The 17,918-nt window shown below is 42.0% G+C and overlaps 1 protein-coding gene across 1 annotated transcript in view; it reads right to left on the reverse strand.

Moving 5' to 3' along the window:
• Positions 1-17,918, reverse strand: part of ngfra (nerve growth factor receptor a (TNFR superfamily, member 16)) — a 43,421-nt gene that overhangs the window by 11,321 nt on the left and 14,182 nt on the right. The window contains exons 3-5 of the mRNA XM_008281936.1: positions 16,323-16,685; positions 4,630-4,870; positions 2,275-2,498 (exon numbers count right to left, since the gene is read on the reverse strand). Coding sequence (XP_008280158.1) covers positions 2,275-2,498; positions 4,630-4,870; positions 16,323-16,685 — 828 coding nt within the window. The remainder of the gene's footprint in view (positions 1-2,274; positions 2,499-4,629; positions 4,871-16,322; positions 16,686-17,918) is intronic.

The following is a 17,918-nucleotide window of genomic DNA, read 5'->3' on the forward strand; positions in this document are numbered from 1 at the left end:
TAGTGTTCATCCTTTTTCACAGTGACTGTCTTTGCTTGGTTATTTCTTTGCTAAAGACCTCCACATTTTTGAGTGAATCCCACAGACACTGTCCTGCTGCTTTCATACTCACTTGAGCATTAAATATGTATTAATCTCCAACTGAAATTAGTCCCCAAAAATGCACAATTTTCTCCTGCTAGAATAACATATGCTTTTAGCAGAAACCACAGGCCATGAGGCTGACAGCCAAAAGTTGGAAAGTACTGCGACATTAAGTAGTTTTAAATTGCACAATTTATATACTCTCAGGTTTTCTCGAGTCTCCTCAAGTGTTAATGCAGCGATGGCAGCTAATTGAGACAAACAAAAACACAGAGACCTTCGCTTGTGTTTCTCTCTCTTAATGCACTGCACCACAAGAAGTAAATTAAGCACAAGGTAAATTGCTTTATAATAGATCAGCAAAGTGCATAATGTTGGTTCCCAAGCTAGACATCATTTACTGAGTTCGTCTTACAAAACCTTTTAGGTTTCGTCTGGCTCGCGAGACGACGTGGCAAAATCTGTCCTAAAGACCTGCACTCCAAATACTGTCTGAGTCCCCAGAGACAAATATAGAGCAGTAGTAAGAGTACTAAATGCAAATATAGATCACACATATGCAGTTACAGCCCGCCTGTAGGCTACATTACTAATGTGTATTGGATGAGATGGAAAGTGTGTCAAACTTCTGTCAACACTGAAACTTTTAACTTCGTTTTGATGGTGGATTGTAGATTAGGAGAAACACAGTCTCATTTTGGGCTTTTGAGTTTGGCTCCTGTTACATTTTTATTCACCGTGGGATGTTTTTTTTTACTACCATATAAATCCTGCACCGCTATGGAAACAACACTACGATGGCTACGACTCTAAAAAGGCTCTTGTGCAGTAAGACACAGTTATAATGCTGTAAATCAAATTGGTTGGTGGAAAAAAAAGCTGGAATAAATGTGTCCAACATTTTTCCAAGTGCACACAAGTTTAACACATACTGGAAAATAATTCTGACTTTACATACTGTTGATATTTCTGTACCCACTTAATTTTTTTCTGTACTTGTCTCATATCTGCCTGCAGTTCAGTCAAAAGGTCTTTGAATTTCTGTAGACATTTTAGATTTTTAACATTTTTTTTCCATACTTGTGTGAACACAGCTGGCACTTCAACACGGTTTAGACGAAAATTTGTAAAAATTTTTGTCATGTGACTGCTGGTTGTAGCTCAGACAAGAACAGTGTCATATTTTCGCAAAGAAACACAGAATTATTTGGTTTTTAATGAATCTAGTTGCAGCAAATAGTTTATTTTTGGCAACTTTTTAAATAAAAGATGTAGGATTAAGTGGTTTTAATGACAAGTCAGTTTTCCGATCTAATGACACTTAACAGAGAATTAGTTCAAGGACTGTTAAAAAAAAAAAAAAGAATCCAGTGATTCTATTTGTTTTTACAGTTTCTAGCTCTGGATAATGGATGTTTTTTTAAATATAGCATGACTTTAAAACCCAACTGCAGGTTTTAGGGTTCAGAGATTTAAAGCATTCAAGCAAAATGTATTTAGTGTTCAGTGCATGTCTCATAGTCATGTTGCTGCAGTTCTCCTCAATCATAATCCTTACATCCCTGCCGTCCAATACATCATGCATACATGCAAGATTCGGCCTCACCTATCTGCTTTTGACAGCTACATCTCGGTGGGAGTCCTGCTGCTAGGTGATATATTGTTTTTTGATCTCAATCCCCAGAAATGTGTCTCTGCTCTGCAGGGAAAACTTGTATAACGCTGAAAAAAAAAAGCTCCACTGCACATCACAGTCATATGGGCTGATATAATCGATGATGACTTTCTTTGGCAGCTAGAAAACCGCAGCGTGAAGGAGGAATGTCCTCAGTCTGGAGTGAGTTTCTGTGATGAGACACCACTTGTTATAAAAGTGAAAAAAGCAGCTCAACCTCATCCAAATGATCATCTCTATCATTGTTTCCTGGAGCAAGGCTTTCATGGAACTCAGAAAGCAAATTGCAGACAGCAAAAGGGCAATCTGGATGTATTGTTTTTTTATATGTGAAGTATTTTAGAGGCATGAATGAACACATTTAAGGTGTTTACTTGCAAGTTAAGGTCTACAATTATGATTTTGGTTTGATTAAAGTTGTTGTAGATTATATTGGACCTGTGCGTTTGCTCATTTTGTAGATTCCTTTATCTACATATATACAGTGCATCTTTATCCTGAAACTGAGAGCTCACCTATCTGTTCCTGTGTGTGAGAGTGTGAAGGCTGAGCCTGGACTTCAGCCTGGGCCTGCTGCTGCTGCTGTTGCTGCTGCTGCTGCTGCTGCTCCTGCAGACTCTGACTATCCACCGAGATGCCGCTGTCGCTGTGCAGCTTCTCTCCCTCCGGCGTCACCATCTGGTTGTTTGTAGCTGCACGGTTATTAGCCGCCTGCTTGTTCTGCTTGCAGCTGTTCCACCTGTGGAGAAGTGGCACGTCAGGTAATAACGGATAAGATACAGATATGTGATTCTATCTGAGTTTTAGATACTCTGATTTTGCAGCAGTAATGAACCAAGAAACAATAAGTGCAGTGGCAGATTTTAGATAGCAAACTGTCAGTGGTCTGTGTTCATTGTTGTTTTTTTTTAACTTTATAACGTAAAAGCAAAAATATAAGGAATGGATTAAATATTGTGTTTGTCTGCTCTAATTTCTTCATGTAAGCTGCAATTGTGAGCATTGAACCATCTTACTTTGACAACAATATTTTGTTTCTCTGTGATATATACATTGCAAAACGCTAAAAAAAAAATATGGGAATTTGCTCTAGATGACTTGATTAATCATTCTACAATGATTGGGGTGATTTTGTAGCAGTGTGTGTGTGTCCGCATCGTGAATCCAGAATAATTTAAAAATGCTGATAAAAGAATGGAACCTTTCTCATACACTTGCAAAGGTATCCAAAATAGCGTTTTGGTCTCAATGGCATTCTGATCAGGGGTGCGCTCACAACTTGCATAACAAGCTTGGTGGCGCTGATTTCATTGGTTCGGCAGATTTTTGCCACTTGGGGTGGCAACAACTCCATCCATTCCATCTCCATCTTTTTTGAAACCAAATTGACCTTTTCATGTTCCTCGCTCATTTGGCTGTGCAAATGTGGAGAACGCATGTCAAGAAACTTTCTGTTTTAAATTCAGTGAAAGAAAAAAGTTGAAGTGCATCCAAGAACATTGAAATCAGAGCAAATGATGTTCCGTCAGACTTCTCTTGTGGATCAGTCGAGAAAAATGATAACTTTTGCATCAAGCAGCAAAAAAACTTGTAGCTTGATTTGTTTGCGTTAACTTGGCTTACCTCACATCGCACTCCCTGCAATCTGACCGTGATTCTGCACGCTCACATTATAACATCAGTGCTGAAATGATATAATGTGTAGCTCTAACTGGTGGCCTTGGATGCTATCATAAGAGCTCTGCAGTGCTATTTACTGAATTTATTTGCCAAGTATTTAAGTTGGCTCTCATTCTAAGAGCCTCTTCTCTTGACCTTAAATGCTTGCAATAGAGCTTATGATGGAACCTTTTAAAGCAGGCGATGACGCTGGTGAGCTGGAAACAATATAAAGTCTAGATGGAGACAGCATGTTCATGGAGATATCATTAATTAGCTTATAAATTGTTGTTGCCAGTGACAGTTGTCATTTCGACTGGGAAAAGTCCACAAGTCATCTGCTAGAATTGAGGAATTTACTTTTGTGCTGCAGCAGACAGCACCATGAATTTCAATGGTAACTCTGCCTTCATTATTATTACAAATTACATATGTGTCAGTTTTTATGCTACCACGTATTTGTCTAGGAATACAATAAAAACTATAATTAGACGCTCATAAAATGTGCAGAACGCATGCAAAAGCTTAACAATTCCCTGCTGCGGCCTCTCTCGCTGAAGATAAATGACTCATGAATCAATGATTAAAATATTCATGAGGTATTGAGTGGTACAGTAGAGTTAACACCTCTACTTATAAAATATTGGGTGTTGTTGAAATTCACATCGTTTACCGTCTGTTTATGCATGACGATAAGTACATGAGGAGTATTGGGCAGATGTGAGCGTGACTGCGCTGATAAATCTGGCACTCAAATTTCCCCTGGTCGGCACTTTTCAAACAATCAATGTCTCTAATGAGCTTGTTTACTTGCTTCAAATGTGTTTTAGCGCAGCCTTGTATCTGTTTGTCTGAGTGCTGCATGTGTGGTTGTGTGTTCTCACTTAATGTGTTTGTGCGCGTGACCTCTGCAATGCATTAAGTGTTGTGTGAACAGCTCCTTATGGTGTGTATCAGAAATGGGTCAAAGCCCTTTTCTACTGAATATTTCACCAGCCACCTTGCAGCCATTTTTTTAAAGACTGGATGTGCCTGAGGCCAACATCTTGTGTTAAAGTGACAGATGTTGGCCCCGGCAGGAGCCAGACCACCATCTCATCACTGTTCGCCCTCTCCGTCCTGGATAATGCAGTGACTGAGGTGCAAAACCCCAAATGTGCTAATCACTTTCACGACAGAGCAGCTTTTCATTCTTTTTTCTTCCAACTTACCTCCTAAAAACGAAATAAGCCACCAGGCCGACCGCCCCAGCGGCCAGGATGGAGCAGTAGATGGGGATGAGGTTTTCATTGAGGCCGTGACCGAGGAAGCGAGGAGAGCCGGCGCTGGACGTGGTCGTCTCTCCGCCGGGCAGTGGGCTGTCAGAGCCGTCAGGAAAGAGGTAATTGGGGAACGAGGACGAAGACAGATCCATGTCGGAGGTAGTGGTGGCATATGTAGGGAGGGAAGGATCTGTGTGGAAGAAAGGGGAGAAAAAGGAGCATTTTAAAGACAAGAAATATGCATAGATGTGGCTTTAAAGGTCCCATATCATGTTCCTTTTTCAGCATATTAATCAAAGTTTCACATGTCCCCCTTTTCAGCTCAAAGATGGTTCATTTCACCATGAACCTATAACTGGTTTTATCTGTTTTTTGTCCAGGAGTTATACATTTACATTGTTTTTAACTTAAGTGTACAGTGAGTTAGTTAAATGACATCATGGTTATGAAATCAATAGTTTTAACGGTGCAGCAAACAGACGTAAACATCGGCTGAAGTCGAAGTACAACAGGTGATATGAAAGCAGAGTAACACAACCAGTCCTTGTTTATTAGTTTGCATTGGTCTTAAGGATTTTATACAGCTTTGACCATATTATCAAAGCTAATGATAAAGTTAACCACATTCGCTCTACAATGTGCTAACACATTTTTTTCCCCAATTGTTTTGGTGACATTATCATCAAAAATGAAAATTATCCATTAGGTCTTTAGTTTCTTGGACGCTAGGAGTGCATGAAGACTATTGTGTTCACTTTTGCAGCCAACAGCAGTAACTTTGTCGTGCTTTGCTTGTGGCTGAGACAGTTTACAGTTAGCAGAAGCAGCTCTAGAGAGTAAATCAACCTGGTAGACTATGAGGCAGCTGCTCAATTTGAATAGCTCATCTCTAAAGCAATGGGAACTGAAGAGTCAGTGAACATACAAAGTTTTAGTTCTCTGACTATACTCTTTCCTCTGTTTCTACTTACAAACGAAATAAAATTCTGGCTTTATAGCTGGGAGGCTATTTAGTTGGGGGGGCTTGAGAAATGGCAGAAGTAAACGTCTTCATATCTTTACAGCTTTTACTTTACACCTCCAACAACCACAAAACACAATAAAAATGGATTTTTACCATATGGGGCCTCATTGGGAACAGAATAAGAGTTCTGAGGAGGCCTTGGTGCACTAATGCTTTAAGCTAAATGCTAACAGGCTGATGCGTCTACAGTGGCGACATTGATCACCATTTTAGTTTCACAGCTGATGGTCCTGTCACGACAGACGTCTTGTCCTAAAACCAAACCACTGAATAAATGAAGAGATCACCAAAGTTATTACACTTCATCTTGAAGGGATTTGAACATCTGGGTCAAATTTGAAAGCAGTCCATCTTGTAGCAGTACATTTACCTCAAAACAACATATTTCTACTTTAATGTTGTGGTATAGAAAAATGTCCAAAAAAAAAAAATCTTGGATACATCCTCAGGACACCAGGAATTGTCCGTGAATCTAGCTATTTGGTATATGTTGAAATATTTCATTGGGTAAGGGAACACTTTGACCTGCAGGTGACTCTCGAGGAAAGACAGAAGATCGCCAAAGTTATTAGAATTCATCCTCTAAACATGATAGACATCTGTACCAAATTTCAGTCTATCCTTTAGCTGTTGCTGAAGAGAAATGCTATCATGATGACACTTTAATATATTTGCAGAGACCTCGTTCGCTGGGTGTAGCCACCAAGTCCCTAACCAGATGTCTGATACGCCGCATACATGCAGCAGCTGTTTCTGATAGACAGATGGGTTCTGGCTGAGTTGCTGTGTGCAAAAAAAAAAAAAAGAAAGAATGCTACTCAACTAGGGGGGCAAATATCTGTCGCCCACCAGCCCACCCCACACCAGGCTTGAGCCCTGCACGCCAGGTCTCCCCTCACCACATCCCCATCTATGTGATCTCTCTGCACATTGCATGACATTAAGGCCATATGGATCCATGTAGAACAAAGTCCGGGGCTTTAGGGAGGTCATCCCTTCGAGTGCAGCCTTTACAGACACCAGAGAGGGAAGGAAAGCACTGGGCTACTGGATGTGTCTGGTTTCTATCACAGCTAAGCTTGTACAGAAGTCATTTTCATAAATTGTCCTATTTCCTCTTTCATTGTCAGCTCCATTAATGATTCAGTGTAATTTCCCATCGTGCGGTAGTGCCATGTCCACTCGGATGGGCATGACTCGTCCAGAAAACACAATTTATCCATCAAATCTGCCCCACAGTCCTGTCGTTTTCTGCTTCTGTTCTGAGGAGCTCTGCGAGTAACGCTGCAGTGATTCTGTCAGATGGTAGCAAGGTTCACAGAGCAGTCTGCAGATTATTCCTGTCCTCGGGGTACGGTACAGCAGGCCGTGGAGAAAGCCTGTCCGGCCAAAACCCAAACTCCTCTGAGCTCGGCGGCCTGGTGGGGATGGAGAATGTGCAGACTGGTTCAGATCTGAGCCTGTAATTCCCAGCAGAACCTCAGGCTGCTCCTCATTAGCTTTGTACTGGCGCTCACAGGATTAACCCTGTGGAGACCCCTGAGGCTTCCTTCAAGGCCAAAGACTGGGACGCTGTACCCCAAATACTTCAGGGGTCGTCCTACTTCACAAATGTTATGATTTGTTACAGCTGCTAACTGGTTGACATGTATTGTAGCCCTGTACTCAAACCCATATTCATCATTCATAAGCTCAATATAAACCTTTAATAAATAGTTGAGAACACATTAATGGAGCTCACAATGAAAGATGGAAAATGTAAATGTAAGAGATAAAAGGGTGTTTTAACTTGCCTTCTGCAGATCTGTTTTATAGTATTACAACAGCCCCACTTATTAGAGTCCAAGGGAGGAGCAAAAATGCTGAGAAATGCATTAAAGAACAAAGGCCAGGACCCCCACTCAAGCCTGGTGTACCATTTCAGACTCGGTAAGTGAGGCTAGGCCTTCTTTTAGATCGCTTATGATAGGTTGAGAGTTGTTCAATTAGCGAAAACCAGCTGCACATGGACATGCCCACTGCATGAGTGTGCATCATCATGATAAAGAGGTGGATGTGTTGTGCTTTTGTGTGATGTGAACTTTAACATTGTATAGAAGTCAGCCCACTTCTGTTGGATCACTTGTAGATGTTGTTTCCTGAGTAAAGGCGGTACAACTTCAACTGAAGGGCACTGAACCACACTGGTTGAAACTTATGCTTGGGTGTGACTTTCCATTTGTGGTGGGTCATTTGTGTGTTCCCTTTACTGAATATTGTGTATCTTGTGACTTGTGTGACCATTTCTGTTGTGGTGACAACAGTTCGCTTTTTATGTTCGGGCAAGTCCTCTTAAACTATTTGGTGAGAGCAATTAGTTTTGCTGTGTGGTTGTTGTCTGCCACATGTTTGAGTGTGCAATGAAGTGATCCAGATCAGTGTGTCTCAACAGCACTGAAGTGAAGTTGTTGGATATTTAGGAGATCCTGCTGTTGAAACTCCTTTGTTGGTTCATCTGTTGCTTTATTTGGGTGATCGGAGCAACTTTGTGTAGCTGACCCTCTTGATCTGGGGCTCCACATTAGTTTCCTCTTGATTCTTTATCTATGTTGAGTTTCTAAACGTTTGAGACAAAACAAGATTGCAGAGGGGCTATGTCCTATTTTTTCTTTTTACATTGTCTAGAGGAACCCTTTAGGTAGGTGGTGCATGGACTCAATTATCTGAATTCTGTTTATGATTTAGTTTTTAATGATTTATAACTTTACCATACTACACAAAAGACACTTAAGTTCTCTCTCCTTCTAGCCATGGTTGCGCTGTATACAAAGGACATTTTATTGCTGTAAAAATGAGCTCATGTGAGTAAAAATGTGACAGCAGCCAAAAACGGGAATCAGAGGTTTAGTCGCAGGCCATTTAAAATTCTAGAAACGTATTCATTGTTAACCTTCGCTTGGTTAAAAAAGCAGATTCTAATTTTTTTATCATTTTTTGCCTCAGTTGGAGATACTGTCCTACTGAAATGTGTGCCTCCACTCCTGTGGCACATGCAGTTTCATTTGTAGAGCTCGCAGCACAGAAAAATTGCATTTCAATAATTTAACAGCAGTGTGCCTTTCCAGAAACAATGTCCCGGTTCCTCTGAATCATCCTTAAACCTCGCTGACTACAGTTTTCATTTGAACTACTTTGAGCCTGAAAACCTGCAAAAATGTCTGTGGATTACGCAGAAGAATAGGATCAGTATTTTTTTTTAAAGTAGTTTTAATTGCTTTCAGCACCACAAATTTGAGTCACCTTTTCACTTGTGGGCTGATTTCTCATTATTATGTTTACAAGCTGTCACCTTCTTTTTGTATATGATGTTGTTTGTCGTCCATTACTCAACATGACTCATCACAAGTGACCGTAGTGTCAAACATCAGCAGGAAAGTGCATTTTCTAGTGGAACGCTCATTTACCCAGTTTTTATATGTTAATCAAGTGGAGAATCTCACAAAATGCATTATCTGATGTGAACTGTAGCAAAGAAAGACTTTCAGTGGACCATCACAGTCAAAGACAGGCTACATATACTCACTGACATTGCAGATAATCAGGTTTCTCTGCATTGATTTGTTGCATAATTTACACATGATCGCTTTCTTTATTATTCTGATGGAATCTTGATGGGCAACTTATGTAGAAAAATTTCTGTTTGTCATTAAAGGCCGATGTCGGTTGGTCTGTTTGTCTGGCGATGACGGGGCGATCCTGCCTCCCGTGAGGGGATTGGTTTACAGAAATGGTAGAAAATATCTTCCTGAAAAACACAGCACATGTGCGTGCCATACTTAGAAACACAGAAATAATGCCAAGACCTATTTAAAGCAGCGCTATTGATTCGGATCCGTCTAAAAGGAGGGAGTGTTCGGAGGAGTGGAACATGGGTGTCTGTATTACATGCATTTCTTGACCTTTCCTGGGATGTAGTCAGGTTTCCTCAGCACTGCCATACATCATCCAGCTAATGCAGCCCCAGCTAATGGTATTAGCAATGCAACACGAGCTTGCAAATAGAATAAATTGTGAATGGAAGGTGTGAAAGTGAGCGAAAGTGTGCAGACGGTCTGGCTTTATGCACAGTTTGTTAAAGAATCCTTACAGCCATCCTGCAGTAAGTGCTCTTTGATGCAGCGGATGTTCCCTCCATGCAGACGTCATTTGCACCTCAGGACTTTGAAAATTGTCTTTCTCGTTCCGAGCCGTGACGGCAGCGCTCCTGGGAGAACACTGCACATAACACCGACTCAAGACAGAAAGCTAAAGTACAGCATGCAGCGTCTTTACTGTAATTCCCTGCTGCAGGGGCTTGCATACCTTCAGCTGGAACAGAATCGGAGCTTAAAGGCAACAGCGGAGCTTTAACAATTTCAATTTGGCTTCAGCGGGTTTAAAACACTCATGAAGCAAAATAAAACCGGATTTTATGAGCACGGCGCCGTGTGTGCAGGGAGATGTGTTTATTAGCCGGGGTGTGGACTAGAGGTGGGGAATGAGGGGGAAAAAAAGATTTAATTTTTATGAGCCATTGAGGTCTTTATGGCGAAGTTAACCCAGGGGTCTCGCAGCAGAGGTGGATGTCTCGGCTGCTGCCAGTTCAGGGTGGAGATGAGCGACTATCGGGCGCAGCACATTGCACAATGACCTCTTTATCAGCCGCCAAACACTCTCCCTTCTGTCTCAGCTCAGCCTCTATCTCAATCGGCTGCCGTGCACACATCCATCACACTCACACACACGGATTATTCAAGTGAGCGCTCTGTCTTCTGCGAGGGAGGGTTAATAGGAAGAGCTGAGGGGTTGGGCAGACAGAGAGGCAGAGTGTTAGGAGAGAGTGAGGAGGGGGTGCACATGAACAGAGGAGCTGCTGTAAAGTGCTCTGATTAGCAGGAGTAATTATACTGCAGTGGCGGAGGCTCTGAATGCACACTGGCCACCTTCCACCACTGCGAGTCCGGCCACTCGAGGGCCGCTGTGGGAAGAGATAGAAAGATGTGGGGGGGTGAGTGGGGTAATTAAGAGAGAAGAAGTTCCTCTATCTGCGTTTTTTAATCTTTCCGACTCAAACAGATGCTCAATATTTCAGCAGCACCTTTTTGGAAAATCTAGTAAAAGATACACAAGGTGTTTCAAATTTCACATCAAAGCGCTTCACACATGCGCAGTGTCCAGAGTTTTTAATGAAAAAATGCAGAAGTTCAATGGCAGCATGCATGTTTGCCTGCAATCAGCTGTATTGATTTTGGATGCTCATAAAAACAGAGTTTGTGCGTCTGAAGCCGGAGAGAGGACTGAGCGCTGAGAGTGTGTGTCCTGCAGTCGAGCGTGGGTGCTCATAGAGGTCACTCAGCGAAACCTGAGCATGAGCAGAAGAAATCCCAGGACTCATATCGACCCCCTCAGCATAGAATACCAGCACAGCACATATGCTGCAGCTCTCCCTGTCTGATTCCATCTCAGTTTCTTTCTCTCTCTCTCTCTTTCTCTCTCTCTCTCTCTCTCTCTCTTTCTCTCTCTCTGTCTCTCTTCCCGTCTCTGTCATTGTATCGCGTAATTGACACTGGGTGACAGCTGGATATGAAGCGGGGATTTGGGGAATTTAAAATACCTCCAATCATATCATTCTTTTTTTGGTTTTGTTTTTTTACTGCATGCATAAGCTTGAGAAATATGGGAATAAAAAAATCTATTTTCCAAACTTAAATAAATACGCAGACAGGATGAGAATACCAGCGAGGAGGCTTCCTGTTTGCTGCAGAAAACATATCTGTAAGCGGCCCTCAAAGACCACCGTGGAGGGTCTGGAAACATCATCACGACCACATGTGACTGCAGCCATTACCCGCAGGCCCGCTGGTGCTATTTGACAGGGCTCTCCTTTCAAACGGACGTCCCATAAGGTCACTTATCGTGCCATCTCCAGTCCCCACCGTCGCTGCGGCTATCGCTAAGGACAAGCCGGGTCAAAGTTGAGCTTCCTGGGTGGGCACTGAGCGGGCAGCAAAGGCTGCATTGTGGCCGACTGTACGTCACGTATGTCCAGGGTATATTGTGAGTGTTTAAGGGGTTAAATACTGTAAATGGATGTCAGTCTGGTTACATTCAGGGTTGTGGACATGACTTTCCACACCACTGTACATTGTCAGTCTTCTGTCCTGATGAAAAATGAGGAATAAGACATTTCTATGTTCTTGCATAGTCAATCTAGTCTGCATACTTGCTTCCAGGAGTAAACTCGTTTACCAAACAGACCTCCTGCATGAGTCGGGAAATTTGAATAAAACTGCAGCCATTAATGGTTCTCGTGCCCTTGCTTCAGGTCTATATGGTTTCATTTCCAAGGAGTTTTTGCATCTTCTTTCTCCTCCTGTGACATGATCTGAGCCAAACGCTAATCTCAGCATGCTAACGTGCATGTCAAGGCACATTGTCATTAAGTGCATGAGGCCGCTGATGCTGATTTTTTTAATGCTATTTAACTGGTGATGCATAAACGTGGTTGTTCTGCCTCTGACGAAATGCATGCAAACTAAACATGGACGGTGAAGGGGAAAAAATCACTAGGAAGTAGGAAGCTAAGTGAGTCGATCTGCACATGCGAGAAGAAGCAACGATATAGAGTTACAATTAAGCCAATTTTAGGGCAGAGAGGACTTAGATAGATAGAAACAACCTCTAAATTTGTAACTTTAATACACTGACATGAGTTTTTAGAGTTTAATCAATGACCATAGAGGATCTTTATAAGTCCACTGTGGAGTTTTTGACCTTTAGTTGTGCTCTGGAGCAGGTCCTTCCTAAGTGGGGGACAATTTTGATATTTTTGTCCATGAGGACGCAAGCAATGAAGCAAGTGAAAGTTACTTGTCATAAAAAAACAGAAGAAAATTCAAGCTAGTACACTTACAGTAAATGTGAACAATGCATGTGTAGGAGCCAATTAGCGATCAGTTCAAAATATAGGGATCAATCTTTGTCCAGTCAGGTGTTGCACATGAAAGATAAACTGGATCAGAAAGTGGGTTGCTGCAATAGTAGAGTACCATCGAACAAGAGTTCAACAGCAAGTTTTGTTTTGGACTTTGATTCACGCAAACAGGAATTCAGAACATCATAAAGATCATGCAGGTGGAGCATTGAAGCGGCTTCAAGTATTGACTTGGCTGCTACAACAGCATGTTTTAAAACTATTCACGACAGTCCACTTTCCATTAGTTTCCTCAGAATGGCGTTGCTTTTAACGTGTTTGCTTGATCTCAAGAAACCACACAAGTTATTGCTTTTCATCCAGAGTGAACCATGAATGTGCATCATTGTAATCCATCCAATAACTGTTGACACATTTTCACTCAGAATCACAAACCTGTTGGCGGCAGTAGATCAAAAGTCAGAGTGATTCATTATCGAAGAGCCGTGAATGTTAGGTTTTGAGATATTTTGTAGGACTAAATAAGGTGGAAGAGCCAAACCGCTTGTATGACTGAAATTGCTGAAAAACATCTCTCTGTTGTAAATCAATCTGACAGGTTTCTTTCTAATCTGACCTGGTGGCACACAATTTAAAATGCAGTGAAAGAGCCAAGTAGAGGTTCCGTTCTGAATGGTCTTGTTTGTGTTCAAAAATTACTTAGGTGATGATGTCTTGATAATAGAAAGCTAAAAGTAGCACCTCTGATGGTGTTTGCTAGCAAATGGAAGGAGAGGTGTTCAGTCATCGGTGGTGTTATTAGCCCTTCTTCCACCTCATCTACCTTTCCTGCTCTTATCTTTCCCTCAGTCCATTTCTCCGCTGCTTGTCAGTCTATTAAAAGAGGAATTTAAACCATCCATGTGGCACTTGCACATCCGCCGTACAACAACAAGCTAGATCCAGATACCTGCCTGTCTGACACCATGAAATCCATGAAATTCATGACATTTATGAACACGTCAGTCATCCAAACAGGATTATTACAGCTCAAGTCTAAATGCCAATATTTATATCATTAAAATGTTGATTTATAAATTACAGCGTGCACAAAAGATTGATAAATTAGCCATATATTTGGAGCTTTCTTAGAAGTGTTTCATCAGTTTAGTGCTTTACTGGTCAATGTCTGCATCAAAAATCCCACAAAGTAGAAGAAGGAGGAACAAACTAGAACTACGAATGTCTGAAATCAGGGTCCAGTGAGGAGATTTTTACCCAAGAAACTAAGAGCAGTACTCGCTAAGTCATTTCACCCCCCAAATTTGAGCCTTGTGACCCCTTGATAAGGTCGATTTCATGCCTCGTCTGACCCAGAAGAATTTACAGCTTCCTTGGGTCTCAGCTGCTTTTACGGTCGGATACAAGGAGGTCGGCTCTGCTCCTCCAGGCTCAGCTTCTGTTTGCTGGGAGATCAGATTATTCATTGTCTCTGTGTTGACACTGCAGTCGACTTTGACCTTTTAATGCTCAAACTCTCAACTTCCTAGTGTTTGAAAATCTGACCTCTGAACGCGCCAGACACATGTAGACGTCAACCTACGGTGGCCTGTTCAGCTGTGATTGAGACATACGTGATGCCTCTAACGCTGCTTTGAAATTACTTGCAGCGACTTTGTGGTCAGGAGCTGCTCTCGTCTTCTAGTAAATCTGCTTTCACACCGATGTGTTTGGTGCGGCACAAACCGACTCCGGTGGGTTTGCCTGTTTGTTTCGGCTCTGAGGCAGACCAAACAACCGCACCCAACAGCTTAAATAATGATGGTCTTGTTTGCTTTCTCTGGTCCAGATTAATAGGCAGCTCGGTAAACCTGTCGCAATCTGTGTTGGGTTTGTTTTCACACACACATGTGAGAATGTTCACTCTGCTAATTGGTTAGATTTGTCTAGTGACAGACTAAACACAGGGATAAGCTCCTATCTGCCCAAATATCAAAAAGCCAACACACTTTGTTGTTGTTATTTCCAAACCAGACCTCATCTGGTTTTTTGAGAAGTCTCCACTTTGCTTGTCGGCATCACGGTATGCAAAGCGGGCCTGACTACAGCAGTTATTTTTGCTCAAACTTGCAGAGTCAAATGACATTTCCACCATAAACAAACTGCAGAACCAGAAATAATCTGTGACCCAGCATCGACCACTTCCTCTAAAGGGACTCTGCAGTTGTTTTGGTCTGCGCCCAAGAACGAGTTCTGTGTTCACATCTGCCCAAACCAACTGTGCTGAAGATGAAAATGAGCCAGAGTTGGAGTGGATTGAAAGTCAGAAGTAAACACTGGTTTTGTTTGAGGTGCAAATGCAGAAGAAACCAAGCACAAGGATGAATTCAAAAGCTAAACATCTGCCGTTTGTGGGAACTGTCAAGAATCAATTTCAAATGTTTGACAGACTTAAGCCCTACGAGACCGCACTTGACTGTTATTACCTCTGGACATTCAAAAACATCAACCCCAAAGCATCCATTTCAGGTCTACTTTAAAGTTCTATGGTGGGTTCATTTGATGCAGACAATAGCACTGAATGCTCTGAAGGGTGTCGTTGAGCTCCTGTCGCATTTTGCTCACTGCGGGTTCATTTTTCCCTGCATTACAAAATCCTGCTCCTCTATGGAAACAGCACAACCACGACTAGAAGTGCAGAGAACTTAGAATTGTCTTTTGTGCAGTATGACACAGTTTAACTTCTTTCTCCACGTGTGATACCAATACTGAAAAAAAAAATGGTGGCTCATTTCTTTCCATACTTGAAACCGATCTGCTCTGTGTAAACGCAGCCTACAGTTAAGCCAAAAAGTCCCAGATTTTTTGTCATGTAGCGGTTGGTCACAACTTGTTTTTTACAGAATCTCCTTCCTGCCAAGAGTTCATTTTTGGCACCTGTAGAAAAAAGTAATTTTGACGAAATGCCACAATTTTACACTTAGATTTGGATAATTTTTCTGAAGAAAGACTAAATCACAGAGAAGTGGTTCAAGGTCCAGCAGAAAGTTGGAAATCTAGTAATGTTTCCTAGATTTACAGTTTCTTGCTCTGACAAATGGTGGAATTGTGGCCATTTTTATTTAAAAAATAACACACCTCTCCAGCTCCAAAACCCATCGGTGGGCTTTTGAGTTCAGAGGGGTTAACACACGTAACCATCCAGTGAATAGTTCTCTAAAGCATATGAATTTAGTTTTAAGGCACAGGCTTAGTTTGTTTATCCATCCATCCATTATCTATACACCACTTAATCCTCACTAGGGTCGCGGGGGCTGGAGTCTGTTCCAGCTGATTTAGGATGAAGGCAGCGGACACCCTGGACAGGTCACCAGTCTATCACAGGGCTACACTTTGAGACAAACAGGCACACTCACATTCATACCTACGGAAAATTTAGAATCACCAATTAACCTCAACATGTTTTTGGACTGTGGGAGGAAGCCGGAGAACCCGGAGAGAACCCGCGCTGCACAGGGAGAACATGCAAACTCCACACAGAAAGATCCTGGGTGTCCTAACCAGGACGCAAACCGGGGATCTTCTAGCTGCAAAGCAACGGTGCTAACCGCCGAGTCACCTTGCAGCCCTAGTTGGTTTACAATCAACATAAAATGAAGTAAACTGACAGGCCAATCTTTGACTTACTGTGGCAGACAGAGTCTCTGGTCGGTGTGCACAAAGCCATCTGAATCTCAGTGTCCTCTTCACAGAGTGTGCAGGGCAGACAGGGTTCGAGGGAGCTCTCCCGGTCAGAGAAGGTCTCGTCCACACACTCCTCACACACCGTGTCGTGGTCATGGTCGCAGTGGGAGAACACGCCCTGCCCCACCGGGCACACGGTGCATGGCTCGCAGCGGCCCGACACCGTGCTGTAGAAGTAGTTGTAGTTACAGACGCATCTGGCATCGTTGGAGTCGGTGCAGGGCGTCTCCATGCGCATCAGGCCGGTGCACTGAGTGCACGGCCTGCACTGCTCTGTGTGGCTGTAGTTCTCCGAGAAGGTCTCACCTGCAGATCAGAGGGCGAAGGAGACGGAAAAGTGAGAAGGAGGAAACGGGAGAAAGGGGGCAAAGAGGAAGACGGAGGGAGCAGGAAATATGAGGAGATAAACAGGGAGATAAACAGTGGGTCTAATGACATTAATCATGTTTACTGCACATTCATTAGAAGGAAGGACACATTGATCCACTGGGCTCTTAGTGATTTGTGCTCCGGGACAAGAAAGGTGCTCTTGTTGGGTAGCGAGTCAAAAGCCTGCTGTGCTTATTACGATATTGATCCCGACGTGTTTGTGCTGCGCTCAGTAAACTGCTTTAATCTCAGTCATACGCGGGCCGGACTGAGCTGCAGGTGCATCCACACGCTCACGCTGAAGGCCCGTCTTCAAATAGTTATCAAGTGATGACTTAGTTAAATTCAGATGCTTTGCAGGGCTCTCTGTAATCATCCTGCCAACATTTCTGACATCCCTTAACTGAATTTGTGTAAAAATGTCAATGCCAATAAAAACTGACTGGATTAGGTTAAATATTTGTTTTGGAGCAGTGACAGCATTAAACAGTTCCTGCCTCTGAACAAGTAAGTTGTAGAACAAGTTGGGTTTGCTTGTAACACTGTAAACAAATGGAAGTTTAAAATTGTTTTTTTGTTTTTTACAATGTACTGTTATTTTACAGATTTTTTTAATGGTAATATCTAATAAGAGTACAGAGGAAAAGTATTGTTTTGTAAAGGAAACAGGCCACAACTGTAAATTACATCCACATCAAAACTCTGTATATTTTTAGAAAAATAATACAGATTTACAGATTTCCCTTTTTTGATACAGATATCTCATAAAATTACAAAAAAAAATAAGTTGACTGTAAAAAAAGTATTTTTTTAAAAGGAGCACAGTTGGGTTTTTTTGTTTTTTATTCCGCCATTTTTTAAACTTTTTATTTATTTATTTTTTTTGGCACACTCACTGCCAGATTTTCACTTTTTACAATGACAGTTTGTCCAATTAAAATAAACTCAAATAAAAGCGTCATTTTGAGACAAATGAATCATTATCATATTGGTGAATGGAGTCATCCTCTGGACACCGTAAATATCTGCACAATATTTCATTGCAATAATCATACTGAGACAGCCTAAGTGGTGGACTGAGAGCATCACATCATGGCTATGAAGAATGTGTTAGTTCTGGTTTGTTTCAAGTCTTTGCTAAACCTTCACAAGGTTTGGACTTGCTGAGAT

Source organism: Stegastes partitus, unplaced genomic scaffold (genome assembly GCF_000690725.1).
Source record: "Stegastes partitus isolate 25-593 unplaced genomic scaffold, Stegastes_partitus-1.0.2 Scaffold251, whole genome shotgun sequence".
Classification (NCBI taxonomy): domain Eukaryota; kingdom Metazoa; phylum Chordata; class Actinopteri; family Pomacentridae; genus Stegastes; species Stegastes partitus.